The sequence below is a fragment of the Pipistrellus hanaki genome, assembly GCF_964339955.1.
Source record: "Pipistrellus hanaki genome assembly, chromosome: 9".
NCBI lineage: Eukaryota > Metazoa > Chordata > Mammalia > Chiroptera > Vespertilionidae > Pipistrellus > Pipistrellus hanaki.
This window is the reverse complement of record NC_140511.1, coordinates 51,657,582-51,680,964: the sequence shown is the minus strand read 5'-3', so window position 1 is coordinate 51,680,964 and position 23,383 is coordinate 51,657,582. Positions and strand designations below refer to the sequence as shown.

The 23,383-nt window shown below is 47.1% G+C and overlaps 1 protein-coding gene across 1 annotated transcript in view; it reads right to left on the bottom strand.

Moving 5' to 3' along the window:
• The window catches only part of SPON1 (spondin 1), a 252,535-nt gene that overhangs the window by 17,088 nt on the left and 212,064 nt on the right, over positions 1 to 23,383 (bottom strand). Inside the window, exon 7 of the mRNA XM_084893979.1 lies at positions 8,515 to 8,579. Within this exon, the coding sequence (XP_084750105.1) occupies positions 8,515 to 8,579 (65 nt within the window). The remainder of the gene's footprint in view (positions 1 to 8,514; positions 8,580 to 23,383) is intronic.

Genomic DNA, 23,383 nt, shown 5'->3' with positions numbered 1-23,383 from the left:
TATAACATGGGGATCCCCACGTGGGTTGCTATGAGTTTCAGGGAGATATGGTGCTCACAGTACTCAGCCCAGGAGCTGTTCTCACAATGCCCGTTTCCTTCCCCATGCCCTCGTGTTCTGACAGGTAGCTCAGTTGTTTTAGCAGCTTCCTTAAAGACCTGGTTTCTGGAAGGCCTGCGGCATTGTCCACCCAGGGACTAAGAGGACACAGTCTGAGGCCTGCCTTCCATGAAGTGCCCAATAGAGAACACTGGCATCTGGGGGGACTTCTGTAGGCCCCAGTCCTTCTTGGCCCTTGGCCCCTGGAGCCCAGCAGTGCCTTGGAAAGCAGCCTTCCTCTTTCATTGCCAGAGAGGCCAACCTCTCCACCTATTACCTTCCCATAAGGTAATAGGTGGCTTTGGGTCATGTCTCGTTCCTCACTGGTCACACTTCACCATGATAACCGAAGGGGACAAAAGCAGCTCTACTGAGGAATCCAGAGCTGGAGAAACCAAACCAAACCAAACCAAACCCACCCAACACCCAATGAAGACACTGCCCAGTGATGGGTGCCACCATCCGAGAACCGGGGGTTTGATAAGGACTTATGCAAACTGTTCTCTGCAAATGGGTTTCGGCCCAATCTGCAATCTGAGTGAGGGATCCTATAATCCTCGGTATGCATTTCAGGAAGCAGGAAACAGGCAGCAACTGATCCCTGCACACACACCTGCCCTAAAGTTGGATAATCTGGTGTGCTTGAATCTATACTGGCCTAGGAGTGATTTTCTAATCTTTAGTTGCGATCTTTCTTGAACCTTTGATTGGGAAATTCACCCCCTGACAGACTGCTAGCTTACATAATGTGTCCTGCGGGAAGTGCTTCCTGAATTCCCCTCAGTTGCTTAGGATCCCGGTGCTCCTTCTCAGAGCAAGGTGAACTAGCGTTTCCATGGAGTGTCTTGTTTGATTTCCACCTTTCCTCCTGGGCTCCTAGAGAGTAGGGGCCATTTTTGTCTTGGGCAATCCTATACCCCAGATTCTCCTCAAAGAGTTGTTGAAATAAATGGTTTAATCTAAGAAATGAATGTGAAGCTCTTGTATTTCCTTTGACCTTCAAATTTAATTTAAAAATCACCTAGATGTATTTATTACTTCGATAATAAAAATGCTATTTAAACTAATGAAATGGATAAAAATATACGTAAATTTTCCTTAGGAAATGCTAGCTAGATATGACCAGAGTTCTTTAATTTGTCCAAACCATAATTAAAATTCTTACTCATGCTTTCTTATATGCCACATTTCCCCATATTGGCTTCAGTTTTCTATGTGGAATTTAAATTTTAATCAGCTTTCTAGCAAACATGTGGTCATATCATATACTGAATATGTGCTAAAGCATGATAATTAAAATGATGTAATATTCAGGATAAGAAATAAATATAAATTAGTGGCATGGACTAGAGTCCCCATGAACTTTAGATTTACTCAAAATTAGGGGGAAAGAAAAGATTGTTCAACAAACGGGGTTTGGCTAACTTAATTGCAACAAAAATATCATAGTCACATCTAATATCACACTCACACAAATAGCCAGTGTTAAATAGAAAACAACTAGAGCAAAGAAAAAAATGTCAACTCTTCTGATCTGTTAGAGAAAAGTTAATTTTTCATCTTTGCAACAGTAAAAGCAATCACAGAGGTAACTAATTGAATTAGACACCAAATAAAAACTTATGTGTCATTAAAATATCAGTATTGAATTAGAGATAGATAATAACATGTTGGTCAAAAGGTCTCCCGCTAGTGTGACTGACAAATGTTAATAACTATTGCATCTTCAGAGCTAATCCAAATCCATAATAGCACAATCTCAAAAGATAAGAGGAAACATTTCTAAACAAAACTTCCAAAAACACCACAAAAGAAAAGAGGCAATAAAGAATTTTATGGAATTCAGGTCACTGGTGACTCAGATCACTCATATGATGCGTTCTGTCTCATCATGTATTTCAAATAGAGATCAGGGGTAGAGGATGAGAGTCAGTAGGCAGCTTTTGGTGTTGCAGAAACTCAATAAGACCACTAGAGGGCGCTCTATCCATGCACTAGGCTGAAATCTTGGGTCCCTGTGGGAAGGTTTCCTGACTTGGAAAACTGTATATAACCTGGAGGCATCGAGGGCACCGGGTCCATCTGGCTGACTAGATCCCCTAGTCCAGTCTTACTTTACAATCCCGAGGGCATCAGTGGCTCTGAGCAAGTGCTACAGGGAGCCGGGAGGGTGCTGTGCCTTCAGCCCTGGAGAAAGATGCCTCTGACCTTATGACTTGCGTGATGATGGGGAACAGACCTCCAGAGGAGGGATTTCTGGTGAGGGTGACCGTGTCTCCAATACACTCGCCTCACCATCTGTCTCTAAAACAGGGACGTTGTCTAATCAAATGTTAATTAAAACAGGGAGGCCGGAATAATTAAGGGGACTCATTATGTGAAAAGGAATATACGTTCTTTAACATAAAATCTCTACTATGTTATGTTTTAAAGAACTAAAATTTCTTCTTAAAAGTTTCAGTAATTCCTAGCATCCGGACTAGACCAGAGGAACTGGGTGGTGGACATTCAGGATTGATTTGCAGGAACCTTGGGCATTTTCTATGCCGGTGCCAGAGGAACTAGTGACGGATGTGGGTTTCGTTGAGAATTTGTCTTTCCTGTCTCTCTACCTGCGCTCTGGGCTGTGGGAGCCACGGCTTGATTTATGGAGCTAAACAAGTCGGCAGCTAATTTGTTCATTCGTGGCTGTCCTTTGAGAAGTGGTCCTGTGGATAAAGATGAAGATCATTGAAAAACAAGTCAGTTTCCACGGGCAGGACCTGGCAAAGTAGGTCACCCTGGCTTTCCACTGGCCCGAGGGAGGCTGGAATCCCATTAACCTCAATCGAGCGGGCTCAGGGAGGTGGGGGGGGGGGGGGGCGGGAGCTGGGCTGTGTCTGCAAAACAAAACTTGGCTGCTTGGAGGCCTCTCATTTGACTTCCTAATGAGATTTGGAAGGGGGAAGGGGACCATGGGCATGTGTTGGGTAATACCAAAGGAAATAGCTGTTCCTTCACAAGCTGATAGCCCAGAGCGGAGAGGGTTTGGGTGTTGGGGAAGTCTGAGTGTTTGCCATTAAATAATTCTGTTTCACTGGGGTCTTAGGACGTCTGAGGGATGGGTAAAGGGTCCACAAATATTTTTTTTTCTAATTTTGTCAGTAAGTTTCTCCAATCTTAAAAAAGAAAGGAAGAAAAGCAAAGAGGGAAAAAGGTCCATTGATTCTTTCATCCCCCTTGGAGCTCCTGCCCAGTCTTTTCTTTCACAGCAAGCGTCACTGACTGTCTGTACTCACTGACTCCGTAACCCCGTTTCCTGTGCACATTTCACCCTGTTCTGGGCTGTTTACCTCTCCCCCGCTTCACTCTGCAGAAAGGAGTCTCAATGAGGTCACCAATGGTCCTTTATGTGGATAAATTCAATAGGCATTTTGCAACTCTAATCTCGCTTGATTTCTCATCTGCACTGGACACAGGCTGACCACTCTCTCCTCAAATGCTTTCTCCACATGGCTTCCCCGACACCAAGCTTCCTTCCCCAGTTTCTTGCCTATTCCTTTCCTGTTTCCTTTGCAGGCGAGTCCTCCTCAGCATTACATGTTGGAGCTCCTTGGGTCTCACTCTGAAGTCCTGGACTTAGTCTCAAGCCCTCTCTCATCCAAGCCATGTTGCTGTCTCCCATTCCTTGTTGACTCAGTGTGTATTTCTCCCCAGGACCTTCAGAGCTCCGGAGATAACTGTGTATGGATCGCCTCCAACTGGATATCCTGAAGCCATTTCCAACACATCCCCTCCAGAACCGAACTCACCATCTTCCCGTTGAACGTCATCTGATGTTCCACATCTTATGAGAGGCCCCGCCAACTCATTAATTGTGCATCTTGACCTGTCTGCCTCTTGCATCCTCCTTACCTAACTGATCACCATGGCCTGTCCATCTCTCAGATCTCTGCGCCTCTCCATCTCCACTACCACCACGCTAATCAAAGTCACCATTAATTCTCCCTGAGCCTCTGCCACAGCCTCCTCACTGGTGTCACCTCATCTATTCTTACCCTTTTCTCTATCGGAGCCAGAGTGTTGTTGTTGCTTTCACCTAAATCTGATCATGCCATTCCGCTCAAAACCCTGCAACGATTTCCCATTCCTCATAATGCAAAAATCAAAATAACCGAATGTTGCGTGGGTTGGCCCCACACCAAACTCATCTTTGATTTCTGGATAAAGTCATACCATACTCTGTTAGTACTTTATGCTCTGCTCCTTCCTCAGGGCTTTTGCACATAATGGTATCTCTAGACTTTCTAGAATGTTCTCCCCTAGCTTTGCTTCTTTACCTAGTTAACTCCTATTGATTCCTGAACTCTTAGCTCAATTCTCCTTTCCTTAAGGAAGATTCCTTTGACCCTCCCCTCCCCACAGGCTGGGTTGAGGTTCTACTCTGATGGCAGCTTCTGTCTTTATTTCACAGACAAGTCACATCTGTCATCATTGGTGAATGTCTCTCCCTCATGAAACTGTAAGCTCCATGAGAACCTCTGCTCTGCTCACCCCTGGGTCCCTAAGGACCTTTCACCGGATTTTCCTTTGGAGACCCCCCCCTCCCCAATAAAATGTTTGTTGAGGTAACTGAATGTTTTAGTCATCCTTTTCTTTTTAAATTTAAAAAAATTGATTTCAGACAAAGGTAGAGAGAGATAGAAACATTGATAAGAGAGAAACATTGATTGGCTGCCTCCTGCATGCTTCCTACTGGGGATGGAGCCTGCAACCCAGCATGTGCCCTGACCAGGAATTGAACTGAGACCTCCTGGCGCACGGGATGATGCTCAACTAACTGAGCTGCACCTGCCAGGCTCGGTCATCCTTGCTAGGACACAGGGTAAGTGTAAGTTCAGACTTTTTTTGTTTGTTTTTGGTGGGAGTAAGACAATTTGGTGGTCACGCTGCTGTTTCATGCTGCTCAGAAGTCCAATTGACATGTATGTTTTGATTGATTAAGAAATGGAAGATGAATGGTTACTTAATTGTAGTGAAGAGCGTAGGCACTGGAGTCAGCTGGATACTGTTTGAATTCTAGTACCTCCACTGATGGAGCTGGATGCTGAGATTGGACCTGTCATACCACCTCCGAGCCTCAGTCCCATCATTGGTAAATGGAGGGTCATAATCCTTATGGGGTTTATTATGGGAGTTAGTACAAGGATTTATATATATATATATATATATATATATATATATATATATATATATATATATATATATATATATATATTGTTCATTTTTTTACAGAGAGGAAGGGAGAGAGATAGTTAGAAACATCGATGAGAGAGAAACATCTATCAGCTGTCTCCTGCACACCTCCTACTGGGGATGTGCTCACAATCCAGCTACATGCCCTTGACTGGAATTGAACCTGGGACCTCTTTCTGCAGGCTGACGCTCTATCCACTGAGCCAAACCAGTTAGGGCAGTGCAAGGATTAAGTGGATAAGGAAGGTAAGTGCCTCGTAGAGTATCTGGCAAAGAGTAGGTGCTCAGGGTAAAAGGATTTCTCTCTGCTTCCTTTCTTCTCTCCCTTCCTCCCTCTTTCCTTCCTGAAGCATCTTGCTTTACAGTTTACGTGTTTCTAAATCCTTAAGGGAAAATGGTGTAAGGTTTCCTAACTGGTGTAATTTGCCATCCACAAGTCCTGTGGCCCAGATGTTCCCAGCTCCTTCCTGGCTTTGAGCCCCTGCCTGTTCAGAGAACCAGTGGTGAGGAACTCTTCACATCTAGGTTCGGGGAGCCTAGGGCTGGGAGAAGCTGAGGAGAGAGCCTGAGCAAACCGGATTCAGAGTGGATGTTTTTTTCTGATTGATGTGACTTATGCAAAGAGGGCTGAGGGCTTTTGTGAATGCACATTAGTGTCATTTGGTGGGACTAGTGTGAGACAGACAAATGCCCACCCACGAGTAGAGAGCACAGGGCAGCAGGCACTGCAGCTATTGCTTCTTGACAGAAAGACACTTCCAAGCCTGGGCAGGTTTTCAACTACGGTCGACCCTTGAACAAGAAGTGCCCGGGTCCACTTAACAGGGTGGGGCAAAGTAGGTTTACCGTTGTTCCTATGGAAAATAACACGATAGTCAATAATAATACAGGAATAAGCTTAGTTTTTCATGTACTCACAACTGTAAGCCTACTTTTATTCTGTATATGGGGAATTTTTTTTGCAGTCAATACATACAGTCATGTACTACATGTATTTCTCTTCCTGATGATTTTCTTCATAACAGTTTCTTTTTTTCTAGCTTACTTTATTGTAAGAATATGGTGTATAATAAATAAAGCATGTAACTGTGTGGCAATCGACTGTTATGCTAATGGTAAGGCTTCTGGTCAACAGAAGGCTATTAGTCAGTAAGTTTTGGGGGATTCGAAAGTTATATGTGGACTATCAGCTGTGCGAGGGGTTGGCACCCCCTAACCCGTGTTTAAGGGCTAGCTTACCCTGGTCTCAACTTCCTCAGAGGAGATCCAAAGCAAGCTAGAAGAAGCCTCCACTGCAGCCAGCTGGGTTGCCCGTGGTTAGCTGGCTTCAGGCCCCACTCAGGGTCTCAGTCCCGCCAGACCGGGGCCACTCCGAGGCAAGGAGCAGCTTTCCGGACTCAGCCCCGTGGTGCTTCGGGCACAAAGACTTCATTGCCTCTCTCCTGGGCTGGTGTGTGCTCCTTCTCTGGGTCCCAGAGACACTCACATCCTCACCATGACATGTATCCCCTGGAGCGCACAGGGCCACCACAGTGCCATTGTAGTATCCATGTTCTGTGCACATGGTGCCACTTGGCCTTGCGCAGAGCAGACCTAGAGTGGCAGAACTCTGTGTATTGTCTGTCTCCCTCTGGGCTGGCCATTCCAAGGGGCGGGGACTGTGTATAAGGCTGGCACATAGTAGGGGATGAGCCATTAGTTTCCTGAGTGGTTAAACAGGTGGGCACCACGCGCCTGGCAACAGCTTCCCTGCCACCAGCTGGTCATGCGTGAGTGCTCCTCCTCCCTCCGCTCCTGCTGGAGTCTTTCTTGTACTTCCTTCCCTACCATTTTGGGTTTGCCTTTTCTCCCGCTGAGTATCTCACACACACATGCCCTCCCCCTCCCTGCCCGCCCGTGTTGTTGCCGTCTTCATCAATGTCATCGTTAGTGGAAGCAGACTGCTCCACAGAGGGGCTAGCCAAGCCGTTCTCATAAACCATTTTCTGTTGCGTGACCGGGAACTTTGTCTGCTCCAGGCCTTGCACCCATAAAGGATAAATGAAATTAAGCTTTGTTCAAAGAATTTCATGAGATTCAGAATGGCCGCCGTGAGGTGCAGCATAGGGAGCAATAAGACATGGGCCCCTGAAAAAAAAAAAAAAAAAAAAAAGGAGGCAGGGCTGAAGTGTGTGATGCTCCCTGTGTCTCACAGGTGAGCTGAGGAGTGCTGACTTGATGCTGGAGGTCACGGAGGGATTCTAAGCCAGGAAATCAGATTTGAGTTCTTAAAGATCACTCTGGTGACTGTGTGGACGAGGGATCAGATAAGGGAGGCCATAGAAGAGGGGGAAATTAGAGTAGACTAGGTAAGAAACTAATGGTGGGAGAATGGCCAGGTGAGGACTGATTTGTGAGATACTCAGAAGGAAGCACGAATAGGAACCAGTGATGGGTTATTTTTTATTTTTTGAAAAAAATATTTTTATTGACTTCAGAAAGGAGGGGAGAAGGAGATAGAAACATCATTGATGAGAGAGAATCCTTGATCAGCTGCCTCCTGCATGCCCCCAACTAGAGATTGAGCCCACAACGCAGGCATGTGCTTTGACATCCTGATTCATAGGTCGATGCTCGAGCACTGAGCCACACCGGCCAGCCTCACTTTTGGATGTGATGAATTCAGGGTCCATGTGGGCCATCCACAGAGAAGTGTCCAAGAAATTGATGGATGGATTTAGCTTCCTAGCTACATACCTACCTGGGGGAGTGGTAGTTTTGGGAGCCATCAGCATACTGGTAGTCACCAAATGCATGGGAGGATGAAATCTCCAAGAGACAGGACAGACAGAAAAGACGGAGACTGAGAGTGGAACCTGGGGTAAGCCTGGCTTTCCATGAGGCAGATTTGCTTAGGGTGAGCACACGTATTTGCGGCTGAGAACATAAGTGAATTCTTACTGGTTAACCCTTATTCTGAGTTGTGTCCTCTGAGGTGTTAGGGCCACTGGAGGAAACAAAGGCCACGCCTGCAGGGGCACCTGTGATACTCTAACCATGGGCAGTGCACCTCCCCTGTTTGTCCATCTCAGAGGTATTGCTGACTTTAATGACCCAGTTGGCATGGGGTGGCTGTTAGGTGGCTCCGAGGACAAGGCCAGGACAGGGGCAGGGCAGAGCCAGGCTCTGTCTGTTACTTACACATTGAGAGGCTGCCAGGCTGGCCACTGAGCTTTAGCTTTGATGACGGTGAGGACCTCATCACTCTGCAAAAAAGGACCACAGACACTTAGTGAGGAGAGCTGGGCTCATGGGAACAAAAGGGCTTTGACATGGTCACACTGTCTACCGCCCCTCACTTACCTGCTATTGAGGCTCTACCGGCCCAGGTGTGGGAGTTATCCAGCCCCAGGGTAAACAAGCCCTGGGGCCCCAGGAATCCCCGGGGGTGGGGCTGAGTGTCCAGTATGCCTGGTGCGTTCTGGGCACCAATGGCCCACTGAGCCACAACTTTTGTTTGCAGCTCAGCCCATCTCTTCCCCCGTGGAGCCAGGCTCTGACCTGGACTCCTCCTGGGATGGCCAGACTTCCATATTGTGTCTAGCCTGGAGGGAAGACTGTGTGCTCTGTCCAGATACTGACTGGGGCCTAGACTGTAGCAGAAGCTGCAATGTAGCCAACAACCAGCTCCAATGATTGTCACACCCAAGGCCTTTCCTGCTGTTGAGACTCAGGATTTTACTCCTTGGGTTGAAGTGGCCAGAATAAAGCTGGGGGCCCAACACCCCTGTGCCACGCATGCTATTACCATATTTTCCGGCGTATAAGACGACCCCCTAATTATTATTATTATTTTTTTACGGTTAAAACATAGGTTTAGGCCTATATTCGCTGTATAAGACTACCCCCCCACTTCCGAGACAACACCAGTTCTTTTATTAATAGACTGCCTCTCTGACTCTGGCCAATCTGAGCAGGCTTTTTACTAGAACACAGTGTTGTCTTATATGCCGGTAAATACGGTATGCTCCATTTTGCTTTGGACACTGTGTAGAGCAACCTTAAAGTGTAGGAACCTAAAATATTTTTTGAGGAAGAACCTAACAGTTAACATTTTGAAGGCAAGCATTAAGTCATCATTGTGGGGGGAAAATCAGAACTTTGCTGATCTTGCTAAACTCTAAGGTTTGTTTCTGTTTTTATTTTCAATTACACACTGGGAGTGAGGGGGTATCACACTTTTTTTTTTTTTTTTTTTTTTCAAGGCTTAATACTTCCATAGTCCAAATTTGGCTCTGGCTGGGGAAGTTCCCCAGAATGGATTCAGCTGGTTCTTGATCTACCTCCCCTTTCTCTGGCCCGAGCTCAGCAGTGTGCAGACACCACTGCCCATTACACACCGAAAAGCGCAAAATGTCATCAGCTGGGGAAGCAAGAGTTTTGTTGTTGACTGAGCAGGTCCCTGAGCTCCAGGAGGGCAGAGACTTGCTTGGTTGGCTCACAGCTCTGCCCCAGAATATATATATTTTTTGTTAATATATTTTTATTGATTTCAGAGAGGAAGGAAGAGGGAGAGTGAGAGATAGAAACATCAATGATGAGAGGGAATCATTGATTGGCTGTCTCCTGCACACCCCCTATTGGGGATAGAGCCCACAACCTGGGTATGTGCCCTTACTGGGAATCAAACCATGACCTCCTGGTTCATATGTTTACACTCAACCACTGAGCCACAACAGCTGGGCTGCCTAGAACATATTTGGAATGAGTTGGCGGATTTCTTCTTATTTGGGTACCTTGCCCAGAAAATCCCACAGCCCTGAGGAAACTGGGAGGAGGTCAGAGGTGTCTCCAGGATCAGGCCCAAAGATTAGAAAAGGCTTTTAGTCTGGACGCCTTGTCTGCTGCCCAGGAAGGAGTAGGTGGGTGGTGGGCCTGAGAGGAAGGAGATCAGCCAGATCCAGGTTGGCCGGGGTACTACAGGGACAAGCCACAGAGGCACCCCGCCCACCGCCACCCCAGGGAACCTTGCAGCCTCTCCTGAGCTCAGGCTTCCCTGGGGTTCCCTTTTAATCAAGGAAAGATTCACTGGGTGCATAAGCACCCCACATTCACACATCTTCAGGGAGAGCATGTCTAAGTCCTGAGAGCTTTACACTTCTCATGAGAGACATTCTTATTAATTGAGAATGTCTCCTTTGATTCTTTCCTAATAAGTATCTGTTGAATAACTGAGAGAAGCTACTTATCATGAAGTCACTTGTGAGACCTAATCTATCTCCCGGATGCCAGCGCTGGGTCTCCCATGACCTGGGTTTCCTGTGGTCATCATATATTCCGAGTCCCACACTGAGCTCTTCATCTGACCCCGGAGCCCTGCTCCTCTCCAGCTGGCGCCATCTGGGCTAAAGGCACATCCACCCGCTGCCTGAACCAGACTCCAGGCATCACCAGCATTCCTGTCTCCCATTCCTTCACGGTGGTCAGGCCCCAAGACCCACTGTGTTCACCACCTGTGAACCCCTCCACAGTCTCCTCACCGGTCTCTCAGTCTCCTGTACCTTCTTGCTTTCCCCCAGCCCACCCTCCCCCCACCTATCCATTCCTTGCCTAAACCCTGCAGCAGCTCCCCACAACTCCCATGATAATTTTTAAATTCCTGGTATAGGTATTTTATTTTTAATTCCAGACTAATCCATGCTTATTGTAGACAAAATTAGCACCACAGAAGCACACAGTGTAAATGTTGAGCTCTTTCCACTTTAGCATCTACCCTGCCTTCTGTCTCCTTCTCCAGAATGTTACAGCTTGGTGTGTATCATTCCAGGCCATCTACTACGCATATGCAACTATCTATGTGTGTGTGCATGCATGCATTACATACAGCTTTCGGACTGGATATCTTATTCTGCACCATGATTTTTACATTTCCCCCTTAAATATTATATCACGGGAACCTTCCCATGTCAGTAGCTATAGCATCTTAGAAGATCCTCAAATTATGGTAAGCTTGGTCAAGACTAATAAGAAAGAAATCCAGGAGATGAGATACTGTCTGATGATGATCATTTTGCCCTCAAAGAAATGCTTTACTAAAAGGAGAAAAATAAATCAGCATGGGCGGAGTTACAGTGGCTTTGCATTGCAATTCAATCTTGGTTTTTGAGTCCTAACTAATGACATATTGATTTTGTTTTTTTGCAGAATAACTCAACACAAATTGTTTGGAACCATCATTAGTGTTTATTTATGGTGATGAAATTCTGTCTAGTTTTCAGAGCTATGGAGGCCCGGAGGATGGTGGGTCCGCGCGTGTGGGCATGAGAACAGCTTGCTGCTGGAACTTGTTTCATCTGGTGGTGCCACACCATCTGCGGGATCAACTGCTTATTGTTCCTTGTTTGCGATCATTCGTGTCATCCAATGAAACAAGAACGCACGGGCACTCTGCAACATTCACTTTAAAAGCAACATGTTTTTGTTGCTGTATCAAAATTCTCTGGCAGCACCTAAGTCCTACAGGATTGGAGAGTGCCGGCGTGTTCATGACCATATCTAAATGCTATGGACGGGTGATGAGAAAATTTCCGAAAAAGCAAAATTGCATCGTGTATTCTATATATGTGTAGAATTCCATAGCATGGGTGTTCTTGCATGCTTTTAAACAAACATTATTGGCAGATATTTAACTGTTGCCATAAATGATACTCTGATGAACATTTGTGCATGTATTTCTGTATTTACAAATCCGAGGGTTCCTGTGTCATAGATTCCCAGGAATGATGACTAGTAAAAGATGAAGCACGAGGAGAATTTTGGTAGAGTCTACCAATTTGTCCTCAAATGTCTGTATCATTTTATGCTCCAGCAAGAATGTGTATGTGCCCACGTCGTCCAACCTTGGACACCCGGGATCCTATTGTATAATTCTCGTTAGTATTGACTCATCCAGAAGGCAGGCATGTCGTATGGCTGAGAGCCCACTCTCAGGAGTCATACCCAAGTTCAAATCCTGGTTTCACCATTCACTAGTTCTATGTCCTTTGACAAGTCTCTTGACCTCTCCTAGTCTTCTCACCTGTGAAATGGGGTTAACAAGAGTATCTACTGCATTGGATTGTCAGGGGGATTAAATAACACAATTCATATAATGGGCTCATCCAGTGCCTCTATCAGCACAAATATTAGCTGCTGTTCTCATTCTTATTGACATTCCGGCCACGCTGGTATTAGAACCGACATGCACTGCCTGAGCACAGGAAGTGGGGCACATCGTTGTATCTCCAAACCGACTGAGCCTCAGGAGAACCGGTAAACTCAGGGAGCAAATGACGGGAGGTTTCGGTGACTCGGTGCGCCCTGGATGGGGCCACTGGGGCACTAGGCGTTTTACATTTTAAAGAATGGAGGGTTTAACATTCAGAGCAAGCAATCCAAACGTCAGATTTAAATGAAAAGCCATTTCACAAGTCTCTGAGGCACAGAAAGGATCTTTCAGAGATCCTTAGAGCCCTCACACATCTCTCCGAGGACCCCTTTCAAAAAAAGTGTTTCAAGGCATTCACAGCTCATGCCTCATTTGCATGACGTTAGCAGTTTTCCAGAGATACGCCAATTAAAAGGAAAAAAAAAAAAAAAACCAAAAAACCCCCCCCAAAAAACAAAAAAAATGAAAAAACACCCCAAAACTACAGGTCACTGATGTTCATCTTCACGGGGACGAGCGCTTTCATTTTGCTTTTGATAAACATACTGGGAAGATGTGACAGCTGTACTCAGACTTCTTAGTTACTGGGACCAAGTGGGAATCGCCCGGCCCCACACAGGCCAGGAGCTGAGGTCAGATCCAGAGGAGGGAGGGTTCATGTGGAGCGAAGACAGGCTGGGACTGGTTGAAGGCAGAAATCACATTGATATCAGGAAATGCCGAGACTGAGTAGAGCAGACAGCAAGAACGTGAGTCTGAAGGGGTCAGGGCAGGGGCTGGTGTTTGAACCAACCTTACCCCACACGGACCCTCCCATCCCCTCCCTGCCTCCTCCTCTGCAGGCCTTGTCCTGGGTCCTGCCCTTCTGCCTTCATCTTCTAGTCCCGAACCACACCTGTTCCTCATCCAAGGCCCCTTTGCTCCAGGCCTCACTGAGGCCAAGCTCTCCCACATTGCTGGTCCTGCCCCACACCTGCAGTCTGAGCACCCCACCCAACCTGCCTCTTCCTCTCAGCAAGAGAAATGGATGCAATCCATAATTAGACAGGGAAAGCAACTGAAACAGGGAGAAGCAATAATAATAGTGATCTATTGTTTGCCTGTGCTAGGCACCTTGCTAATTACCTTCATATAGTATCTTATTTAATCTTTTCAACACATTTCAAGGTGGGCATATACTTTTTAATGTTCAGAAATGCATTTATTTGGTTAAATTAGTTACACACTCAATGGCAGAGTTTAGACCTCAGCCAAGGTTGCCAGGGAGACCACACCCATGGCCCTGGGAACCCAGGCAAAGGGTGGGGAACCCAGCTAGGGGTGGAGAAGCTGCAGTGCAGGGTGCAGGTGAAAGGTCAGCCCGGCGCTGGCCCATGCCTCTGCGCCTGGGAGAGCATATCTGAGAGCTGGGCATTGCAGCCACACTCGGAGGACTGTCAGGATTCACAATACCGTCCACGGGAGCACTGCCCTGGGTTTGAAGCAGATGGGGAGGCACAGGGTCCTTGAGTTGGGAAGAAACTGTTGGCTACCAAAGATGGGGAAACCCAAGGACACCAAATGCACGCCAGTGATACCCGTGTATGTGCACAGACAGCCCTGGCCCATCGTGCGCCTTTGTGCGTTTATCAGCTTGTTTCCCAAGAAAACCTTTGGGGAATAGCTATGAACCCATTTTGCAGATGAGGAAACTGAGGTTCAGAGAAGTCACGTGACTTGTTGAAAATCACCAAGAATCAACTCATGCTCTTCTCACCTCCCCTGACTATTCTTCTCTATCTCCCTCTCATTCATCTCCCATTTGTGTGTGTGTGTATATGTGTGTGTGTGTGTGTGTGTGTCTGTGTGTGTTTCCCTAGCAAGAGTGAGGCTGCCTTGGCTGACAATTTTCTCCCAGGAGGCGCAGGCTCACCAGGTTTCCTCTGGGAGGGCAGCGTCCATCATTCTGTGTTAAGACCCAAATGAGCAGTGCTTGGCCCCGTTTTTTGTTTTTTTTGTTTGTTTTTTGTTTTTGCTTCTACCCTTTCCCAGAATCTCCACTTACCACCCATGACATTTATTCTGATGGCTTCCACCTCTGAAAGGAAGTGGAAAGTCATCCCTCTGTGAGTGTCCTGGGGATGAGCAGCAGGAAATGAGCCATTTTATGAGGTGATAATGGAGCTATAAGCATCTTTAAAGTCAATTGTGCCCAACGGTCCCTCCTATCATTTCAACTGCCTCTGGGTTTATGGGGTCATAAATACAAACAGACACCTCATATTTCTGGTGCTTTATAGCTTGCCCCTGGTCTCATTGGTTTCCACTGTCACCCTCTGGGGTAAGCAGGCGAATGGTCCCATTTCTCAGATGAAGTAACTGAGACTCACCTCTCTCTTCTGAACCTGCTTTGGTCAAGGGCACCATTGAGAGCTCCACGGCCCAGCTCTTAGCTTCTATGGTGTTACTGTAGCACTTGACATAGCTGGCCACTCCCTCTGCCTGAAGCTCGATCTGCTGTCTCCTCATTCGCCTCACTGGCCATCCCTTCCCAGTGTCCTTTGCTGGCCCTTCTTCGCCTTCCTCCAAACACTGACGCGCCCTGGGTTCAAGCCTTTGGTCCTCTTCTCTTTTCTGTCCAAACTGCCTTGGGGATGTCATCTTGTCCTATGCCCTGAAACACGAGCTAAATGTACACTCATGCTCACTGAAGTGATAAATCTTCTACCTCCGCCTGGCCTCTGAACTCCGGGCTTATGTCAACGGTCAAATGCTTTCATCTGAGGTCCAATTGGCATCTCAAACTCAATGTGTCTGAAATCGTAGTCCTGATCATCACTTCCCCAACCTGGCCTCCCTCCTTTCCCTCCATGAAACAACAAAGCCATCCTTCCAGTTCTCATCCTTGAAGTTTCTTTCTCTTACATTATACATCTGATCCGTTAGCATAGCCTGTCAACTCCACTTCCAACACGTCTTTATGAGCCAAGGGCTTTTCATCACCTGCTCTGCCACCATCCTGGTCTAACCCACCATCGTCACTCACTGCAGCTGCCACCTGGCTGATCTCTCTGCCTCTTTCCTCACCTTCCTCCGCGCTCCACAGGGGCCATGCCATGCCTCTGGTCAGAATCTGCCAATGGCCTCACCCCTCACAGTGTGTGGGGGCCTTGCCGTGGCCCTCAGGGCCCTTCGTGATCTCCCTGCCCCCTGTTACCCCAGAACCCCCTCGCTTATGACTCTTCCCTGTCACCTCATAACCGCATTGCTTATGACTCTTCCCTTCACTCTCCCTGTTTCCAGCGATCCTGGATGTGTTGCTTTTCCTCCACGTGCCAGGCAGTTCCTCAGGATGTGTCCTCCCACTGTCAGAACACCCATTCCTCTGCCTCCTCCAGTTTGCTCACATGTCACCTCTCCGTGCAGCCTCTGCTGACCACACTATTCACAACAGCAATTCCCAGCCCTCCCGACGCCCAGCACCCTCCCCCTCCTATCCCTTTACTGCCTTCTCTCTATAACTTGTCACTGTCCTAGGTACCATATATTTTGCTTTTTTATTTTTTTAAAATTATTATTATTATTATTGATTTTTCACAGAGAGGAAGAGAGAGGGATAGAGAGTTAGAAACATCGATGAGAGAGAATCATTGATCAGCTGCCTCTTGCACACCCCCCACTGGGGATGTGCCCGCAACCAAGGTACATGCCCTTGCCCAGAATCGAACCCAGGACCTTTCAGTCTGCAGGCCGACGTTCTATCCACTGAGCCAAACCCGGCAGCTTATTTACTTTTAAAAAATATTTTTTGTTGGTTTCAGAGAGGAAAGAAGATGGAGAGATGGAAATATCCATGATGAGAGAGAATCATTGATCTGCTGCCTCTTACACACCCCACACTGGGGATCGAGTTCGCCACCTGGGCATGTGCCCTGACCAGGAATGGAACCGTGACCTCCTGGTTTGTAGGTCGACGCTCAACCGTTGAGCCATGCTGGCCGGGCCACTTATTTACTTTTTTGTCATCTGTCTCCCCTGCTGAATAAAGGCTCCATGAAGACGGGGTCTGTTTTGCTCACTGCTGTCCTATCAGTTCAGAACCATGCTTTGAGCATGCTCAGTGAATGGGTGCTGAATGAATGAGAGGCTGTGATGAGGAAGGTGCCAGTGTCCTCTGAGTCCCATTCCACCAGCACGCCCTCAGCCTAGGGTGGAGCCGGAGCTGTGTGAGGTGACATGGGAGACCTGGGTGTGGTGGGCACTGGACGAGCAGGAGGAGAGCGCCAGCCCGAACACTCTGCTGGGCCTGCAGGTGGGAGAGGGAGGGATGAGGGACAGGGCACAGAGGTCACTTTAGGATCCCTGGTTGGAGCTCCCGGGTCCCGAGTCGGCCCCTGGAAACCAGGGTTGTAAGTGCCCCTAGCTGCCTTGTCCCCTGGGAAGCGGCCGCCGTCACAAGCCGCTGCCTCATCAGCTATTTGGAAGCCAGAGAAGGTATCTGAAACCCATTCACAGATCCACAAGAAGGTGATGCGGCTGCACAGAAGCATTTCAAATTCAATTTCTCTCCAAACACATCCTGTAATTCTGATGGGAAAATGGCATAATGCTTGTAGATAACAATTTTACCGAGAGACAGTTTTGTGAAAGCAGCCGGGCACTTCTGCGAGGGACAGGGCCCATCAGAGCGCCCCGCTGCCCTCCACCCGCTGTCAGTCCGTGGCCGGTGGGGAGCTCTGAGCACGGGCATCCATCCCTCCGTGACCCGAGCGAGAGGGCCGTCCTTCCCTGCGCCTCTATTAGCCACAGGCATCGATTTAGCTCAGCCCTCGGTGACCAAACTGCCAATCCCGGGCTTAACCTCATTTTCTGGATTTTCAATGTGTCCTCCCTAATGCTCGCGAAAGCCCATCTCTCCTCTGAGTTTTGCAGGGGAGCTGGACGGGTCAGTGGGGCATGTCCGTCTCTCCCGTCCTGCTAGCCCCTCAGGACTGACTTCCCAGGCCCTTCTCCCCACCTCCTCCTCTATGTCCAGCAATTAGTAAAGCATTAGTGCCAGGGCCAGGCGGAGAAGTAGGAGAGGGGCCAGGGCAGGCGAGACGCTGCCATCACCCAGGAGAGAGCGGGTGAAGCGGGGGCTGCCTGCTTTCGAACAGGCCTGGCAGCAAAGGAGCCCAGAGCCTGGAGAGCCTCTGGCTGAAGGGGCCCCAACCTTGCCTGTCTCTGGTGGTCTTAAAGGCTCAGCCTTCCACAACTCTCCCTCCTCTTCCCTGTCCCCCCTCCCCACCTTCCTCTGAGGACAGCTCCCGTGCAGTCCCGGAAGCCAGTGTTAGAACAGGGCCTGGGCTGTGTCCTCCCTGTGTCCCCCCTGCACAGGCCTGGCTTGGGGGAGGTATGCAGGGAATGATTAAGAGATGAATAATGGATTAGTTAATTAAACAATTAATTAATGACAAGCGAGAGGAAGCCTCCGGCCTTGGCTGCCCTCCCAGGGGGCCAGAGGGGCACTGTTTGAGAGTGCTCTGGGATGGGGATGCTGCTGAAAGGTTGGTGAGCAGGGGTGCTGTGGCCTGACTCGCGTTTATCAGATTCTGCTGATTGTGGGGGAGAGTACGCTGTCACAGGGCGAGGGAGAGCAGGGAGGTCAATCAGGTAGAGACTGGACCAGGAGAGAGCAATGGAGAGGTTGAGGTAATGTTGGGTACAAAATATTATTATTTCTTACCCTCACCCCAAGATATGTTTATTGAATTAAGAGACAAGGAGAGGAAGGGAAGTTGGGAGGGAGGGAGAGAGGGAGGAAGAGAGAGACAGAGAAAGAGAGAGAGAGAGAGAGAGAGAGAGAGAGAGAGAGAGAGAGAGGTAGAGAGAGAGAGAGATATCAGCTAGCTGCCTCCTGCATGTGCCCCATCTGAGGATTTTACCCACAACCTGGGCATGTGCCTAACTGGGAATGGAACCTGAGATCTCTCAATATATTACTGGATGCCCTTGCGACCAACTGAGCCACACTGGCCAGGGTCAAGACATTATTTTAAAGGGAGAAGCAACAAGATCTGCTAATGGATTGGATGTGGGTGTCAAACAAAAAGGGGTCCAGCCTGACTCCAAGGGGAGGTGTCATGAAGGCAGCTAGAGATCTGAGGCTGGAGTTGGAGAGAGAGGACTGGCCAGAGGTATGCATTTGAAAGTCATCAGCATACAGGAGGTAGTTAAAGCCACTGGACCCGGGAGTGAGTTGAGACGGAGAAGAGAGTAGGGAAGGTTTTATTATCTTTAAAATAAAAGCAATTTCAAAAGGAAATGAGAATTTATTTGTACACTAAGATCTCCCTCTCCTCTCTTAAGAAGCTTCCGGCCCAGGTATGATACTGCCAGCCTGTTTTGCTGGGTCCCTAAATATAATATTTCACTTCATCATCTCTCTTCATCCACCGATATTCAGAAAAAAGCTTTCAAATTATTAAGTAATGAAGCTCTAAATGACCTGGATGGGAGAGAAACAAGCAGACCCTACGGTGTGCAGCAACGCAGCTTCAAAAAAGTTCCAGAAAGGCTGCTTTCTTAAATGGTGCCATTTAAATGCAAAGGAACAACTTGATAAGCTTTAAAAGCTTAACTCTTCTCATTCCTGAGACCCCCATATACTCAGATTATCATTGAGGTAATGGGAGAAACTGTGTTGCTGGCTGTCACTAGAGGGATGTCCCTACCAGGGATTTAAGATCACACACACACACACACACACACACACACACACACACACACACGGCTGGCCTCTGCTGGGCTTCCCATGGTAGCAGTAGGTTCCCTGACGTGAAAACCCCCTTCTGGTTATTATTGTGGCACCACGGAGCAGGAGTTAAAGAGCAATGTGGTGGAGTAAGGCAGACTGAAGTTCAAATTTTGGCTCAGCCACTTATGTGCTATGTAAATTTGGGGAAGTCACTCATCCTCGCTGAAAGGATGCCTCATGTGTAAAACACTTTTACTGAGCTCCCTTTTTGGAGGGGTACAGTCAGAGACTGCACTGGGCACGGGGCGTAGGGCAGTGGACAAGCTGACAGTCCCTACTCTTGTGGGATATGTCCTCCAGTGGGTTAATAATAACACGTGAAGATGGAATGAGATAATGTAATGTAAGGTGAATGGTAATGAAAAGGTAACTGTGATCACTTAGATGTATTTCTATCACTCCATTCTGCCTTCTCTCACTGTGATCTCCCACTTCTGCCGACCTACCTTTCAGCCTAAATCTCCTACATTACCTGTCATGTCGAGGTTGGCTCCAGGCTGTGAGTTCCTTTGCCTGGAATGTCCTTATCTCTTTCTTCTTAAGCAACTCCTCCTCTAAAAAGCTGGCTTCTTCTTCTTCTTTTAAAATAAAAATTTATATATAGATGTCCATTATTTTCTGGGGATATGTTCCAAGACCCCCAGTGGATGTCTGAAACCATGGATACTTTTGAACCCTATGTACACTACTATGTTTTTTCCTATACATATATACCTATGATAATGCTTAATTTATAAATGAGGCAGAGTAAGAGGTTAGCCAATAATTAACAATAAGAAGAACAAATATAATAATATCTATAATAATAATAGAGGAATATGCAAATTGTCCAGGATGCCATCACAGTAACAAATGAACAGTGGGCTGCATGGGGCAACAAGGCCGGCAGGGGGGTTAGTGAGGGATGACCAAACGACTGAACAGCAGACTTATGTGGGGCAACCAGGCCAGTGCAGGGGGGACAGTTGGGGGCCACCAGGCAGGCAGGCAGATGAGGAGTTAGGAGCCAGCATTCCCAGATTGTGAGAGAGATGTCTGATTGCCGGTTTAGGCCCGATCCCGGTTTAGGCCCAATACCAGGGATCGGGCCTAAACCGGCAGTTGGACATTCCCCAAGGTGCCCTGGATTGGAGAGGGTATAGGTTGGGCTGAGGGGGTCTCCCCCCTACAAGCACAAATTTTGTGCACCGGGCCTCTAGTACTATAATAAAAGTTATGTGAATGTGCTCTCTCTCAAAATATCTTACTGTATATATTCAACTTTTCACTTAAAGGAAGCACTTTACAGCTTCTCTTTGGCATATCTGAACTGCCAACATCATTACTCTAGTAGTTTGGGGCCATTATTAGGTAAAATAAGGATTATTTGAATATAGTACTGAGATACCATGACAGTAGATCTGATAACCTATATGGTTACTAAGTGACTAGCTGTTGGGGAGTGTATAGAGTAGATATACTTGGCAATGAGATAAATCACATCTTAGGTGGGATGGAGTGGAATGGCATTAGATTTCATCACACTTACTCAGAACTGCATGAAATAGAAAACTTATGAATTGTTTATTTCTGGAATTTTCTATTTAACATTTTTAGACCATGGTTGACATGGTAATTGAAACTATGGAAAGTGAAACAAGGATAAGGGTGAAGGGGGGGTGGGGGTGGGGGGAAGACTACTACCGTGTTTCCCTGAAAATAAGACATCCTCTGAAAATAAGACCTAGTGTATGGAAAAATAAGACATCCCCTGAAAATAAGATCTAGTGCATCTTTGGAAGCAAAAATTAATATAAGACACTGTCTTATTTTCGGGGAAACAGGGTATATTAAGGTAGTTAATGTAATATATATATATATATATATATATATATATATATATATATATATATGATACTATATATATAGTAAAATGATACTATAGCCAAGTTAATTAACATACTGAGATCCCCATATAGTTGACTTTTTTTATGTGTGGTGAAATCTACTTTCCTAGCAAATTTCCCATATACAGTCAGTATTATTAACTATACTCACAATGCTGTACATCAGATCTCCAGACTTACTCATCCTGCTTAACTGAAACTTTGTACCCTCTGTCCAATACTTCCCATTTTCCCCACCTCCTGCATCTGGTAACACCTTCTTGATGCCCTCTACTCTCAAACCATCCTTTCCTATGACCTCAATCATGTTGCATTATTATTTGTTCACTTAATGTTTCTTTCCTACCAGATCGTTTCATAGTAGGTGCTTGACCAAATACACTGAATGAATGTTCAATAAATGGAAGTTCCTATTCCCAAATGTGATATGTGAATTAAGAGAGGATTTGGAAATGATTATTACTGTCACCCCAAAAAAGCATTTGTAAAGCTGCGATTTTCACACCATGGAGACATCACAGGATTTTTATAGTAATTCACAGCAGAGCTAACCAGATGCCTCCTAATGTTCTTCTTTCTCAGAGTAAGGTCTGAGGAACTCCAGGGGTCTGTGAATTCATGGTTAGTATCTCTTAGTTCTCTATGGCATTTAAACATTTTATATTTTACTAGTGGCCTGGTGCATGGATTTGTGCACATTGAAAGGAAAGTAATTAGAAGGTGGTGGGCAGGGTAGGACTGGGTGAGAAAGGCCAAACATGTCAACCTTGCATGATCCCTCCCCAGCCAGCTGCACCTGGAGCAGTGCCATGGCTCAAAGGGCATCTGTGGAGTAAGTGGGGTCTCCTGGCAGGTGGGGTCCCTCGGCCTGGCCTACGGGGGTTGGACTGAAACCGGCTCTCTGACATCCCCTGAGGGGTCCTGGATTGTGAGAGGGCAGTTCTCAAGGGATGCACCCTGGAATCAGGCCACCTCCTCTTTGGTTCTGGGGTGCATCACCCAAGAACTGCCGCTGCCAAGTCACTGCAGCTCAGCAGCTCCTGTGTTGAGCATTTGCCCCCTGATGGTCAGTGTGCATCACACCTACCCTCCAGTTGAATGGTCGGACTGTTGCTTAGCCTTTTATACAATATATAGATGATAATTTAAAAAAATCAATTAAAAGTATAATATGGATGATCTCAAAGATCACATAGGCAAGCACCACCAGGCAGTTTCAGCAGCCAGGATACATTTGTGTTTACATCTGTGGCTGCTCTCCACAACTTTATTGTGGGCCGGTGGGACGGACCCACTGGGCAGGCAGAGACTTTCTTTGGGCCTGCAACCCAGCTCAACTCCTCCATTTGTCTGCTCCTGCTTCTACCCCCACCCTTTCACAGGTGTGGTTCCTAAGAGCATTCATTCCCTGATAGCTTCCTGCGGTTAATGTTGACTCAATCTGCTGCCCGGAGAACCCAGCTGCTACAGTGGGTGGAATAAAAGAGAGGCAGAGTTAACAAATCAATGGCATTCTTACTATACCAGGTAAAGCCTGAATGACATGTGTGATGTCCACAGCTGGGAGAGGAGTGGGAGAAGTGACTAACCTCCTGGTGTACAGGTTTGCCAAACTCCAAAGGACCTGGGTCCAGATAGTCAGTGTTGCATGTAGGTTGTGAGCAGTCACTTATTTCAGTGACCCGGCATCACCCACCACATTAAAACCATGTTACTAATGAGCATTTTAAAGGCTCTTAGTTTTGTTTATGTTGTTATTATTGCTATTTTGCTTTTATAGTCATACTAGTGGCCCAGGGCATGAAATTCATGCACATTAAAAGGGAATTAATTAGAAGAAATATTTTAATATTGCTATTTGCCCTTTCTCTATAATAGAAGTGTCCGGCCAGCCCCACCCCCATTGGGTGACACCAAGACCTGGCTGGCCCCACCCCCATCAAGCCCCGCTGGCAGGGGGAGTGGGGGTTGCAGTCTCAAGTTCCCTGACCCTGGACCCTGGCCCGAGCCACACAGCCTCACCCAGACCTGCCCTGCCATACCTCAAGACCCATCAATGCACCTCCTGGTGACCAGTCATTTGGTCATAATGGATGAAAATAAAGTCACGCACTTAAGCATGCACATTCATATCCAATGCCTGATTTGTCTATGTTCTCTAAGTTGCAAAATAAATAAGATCTTCAGACAGATAGCATCATA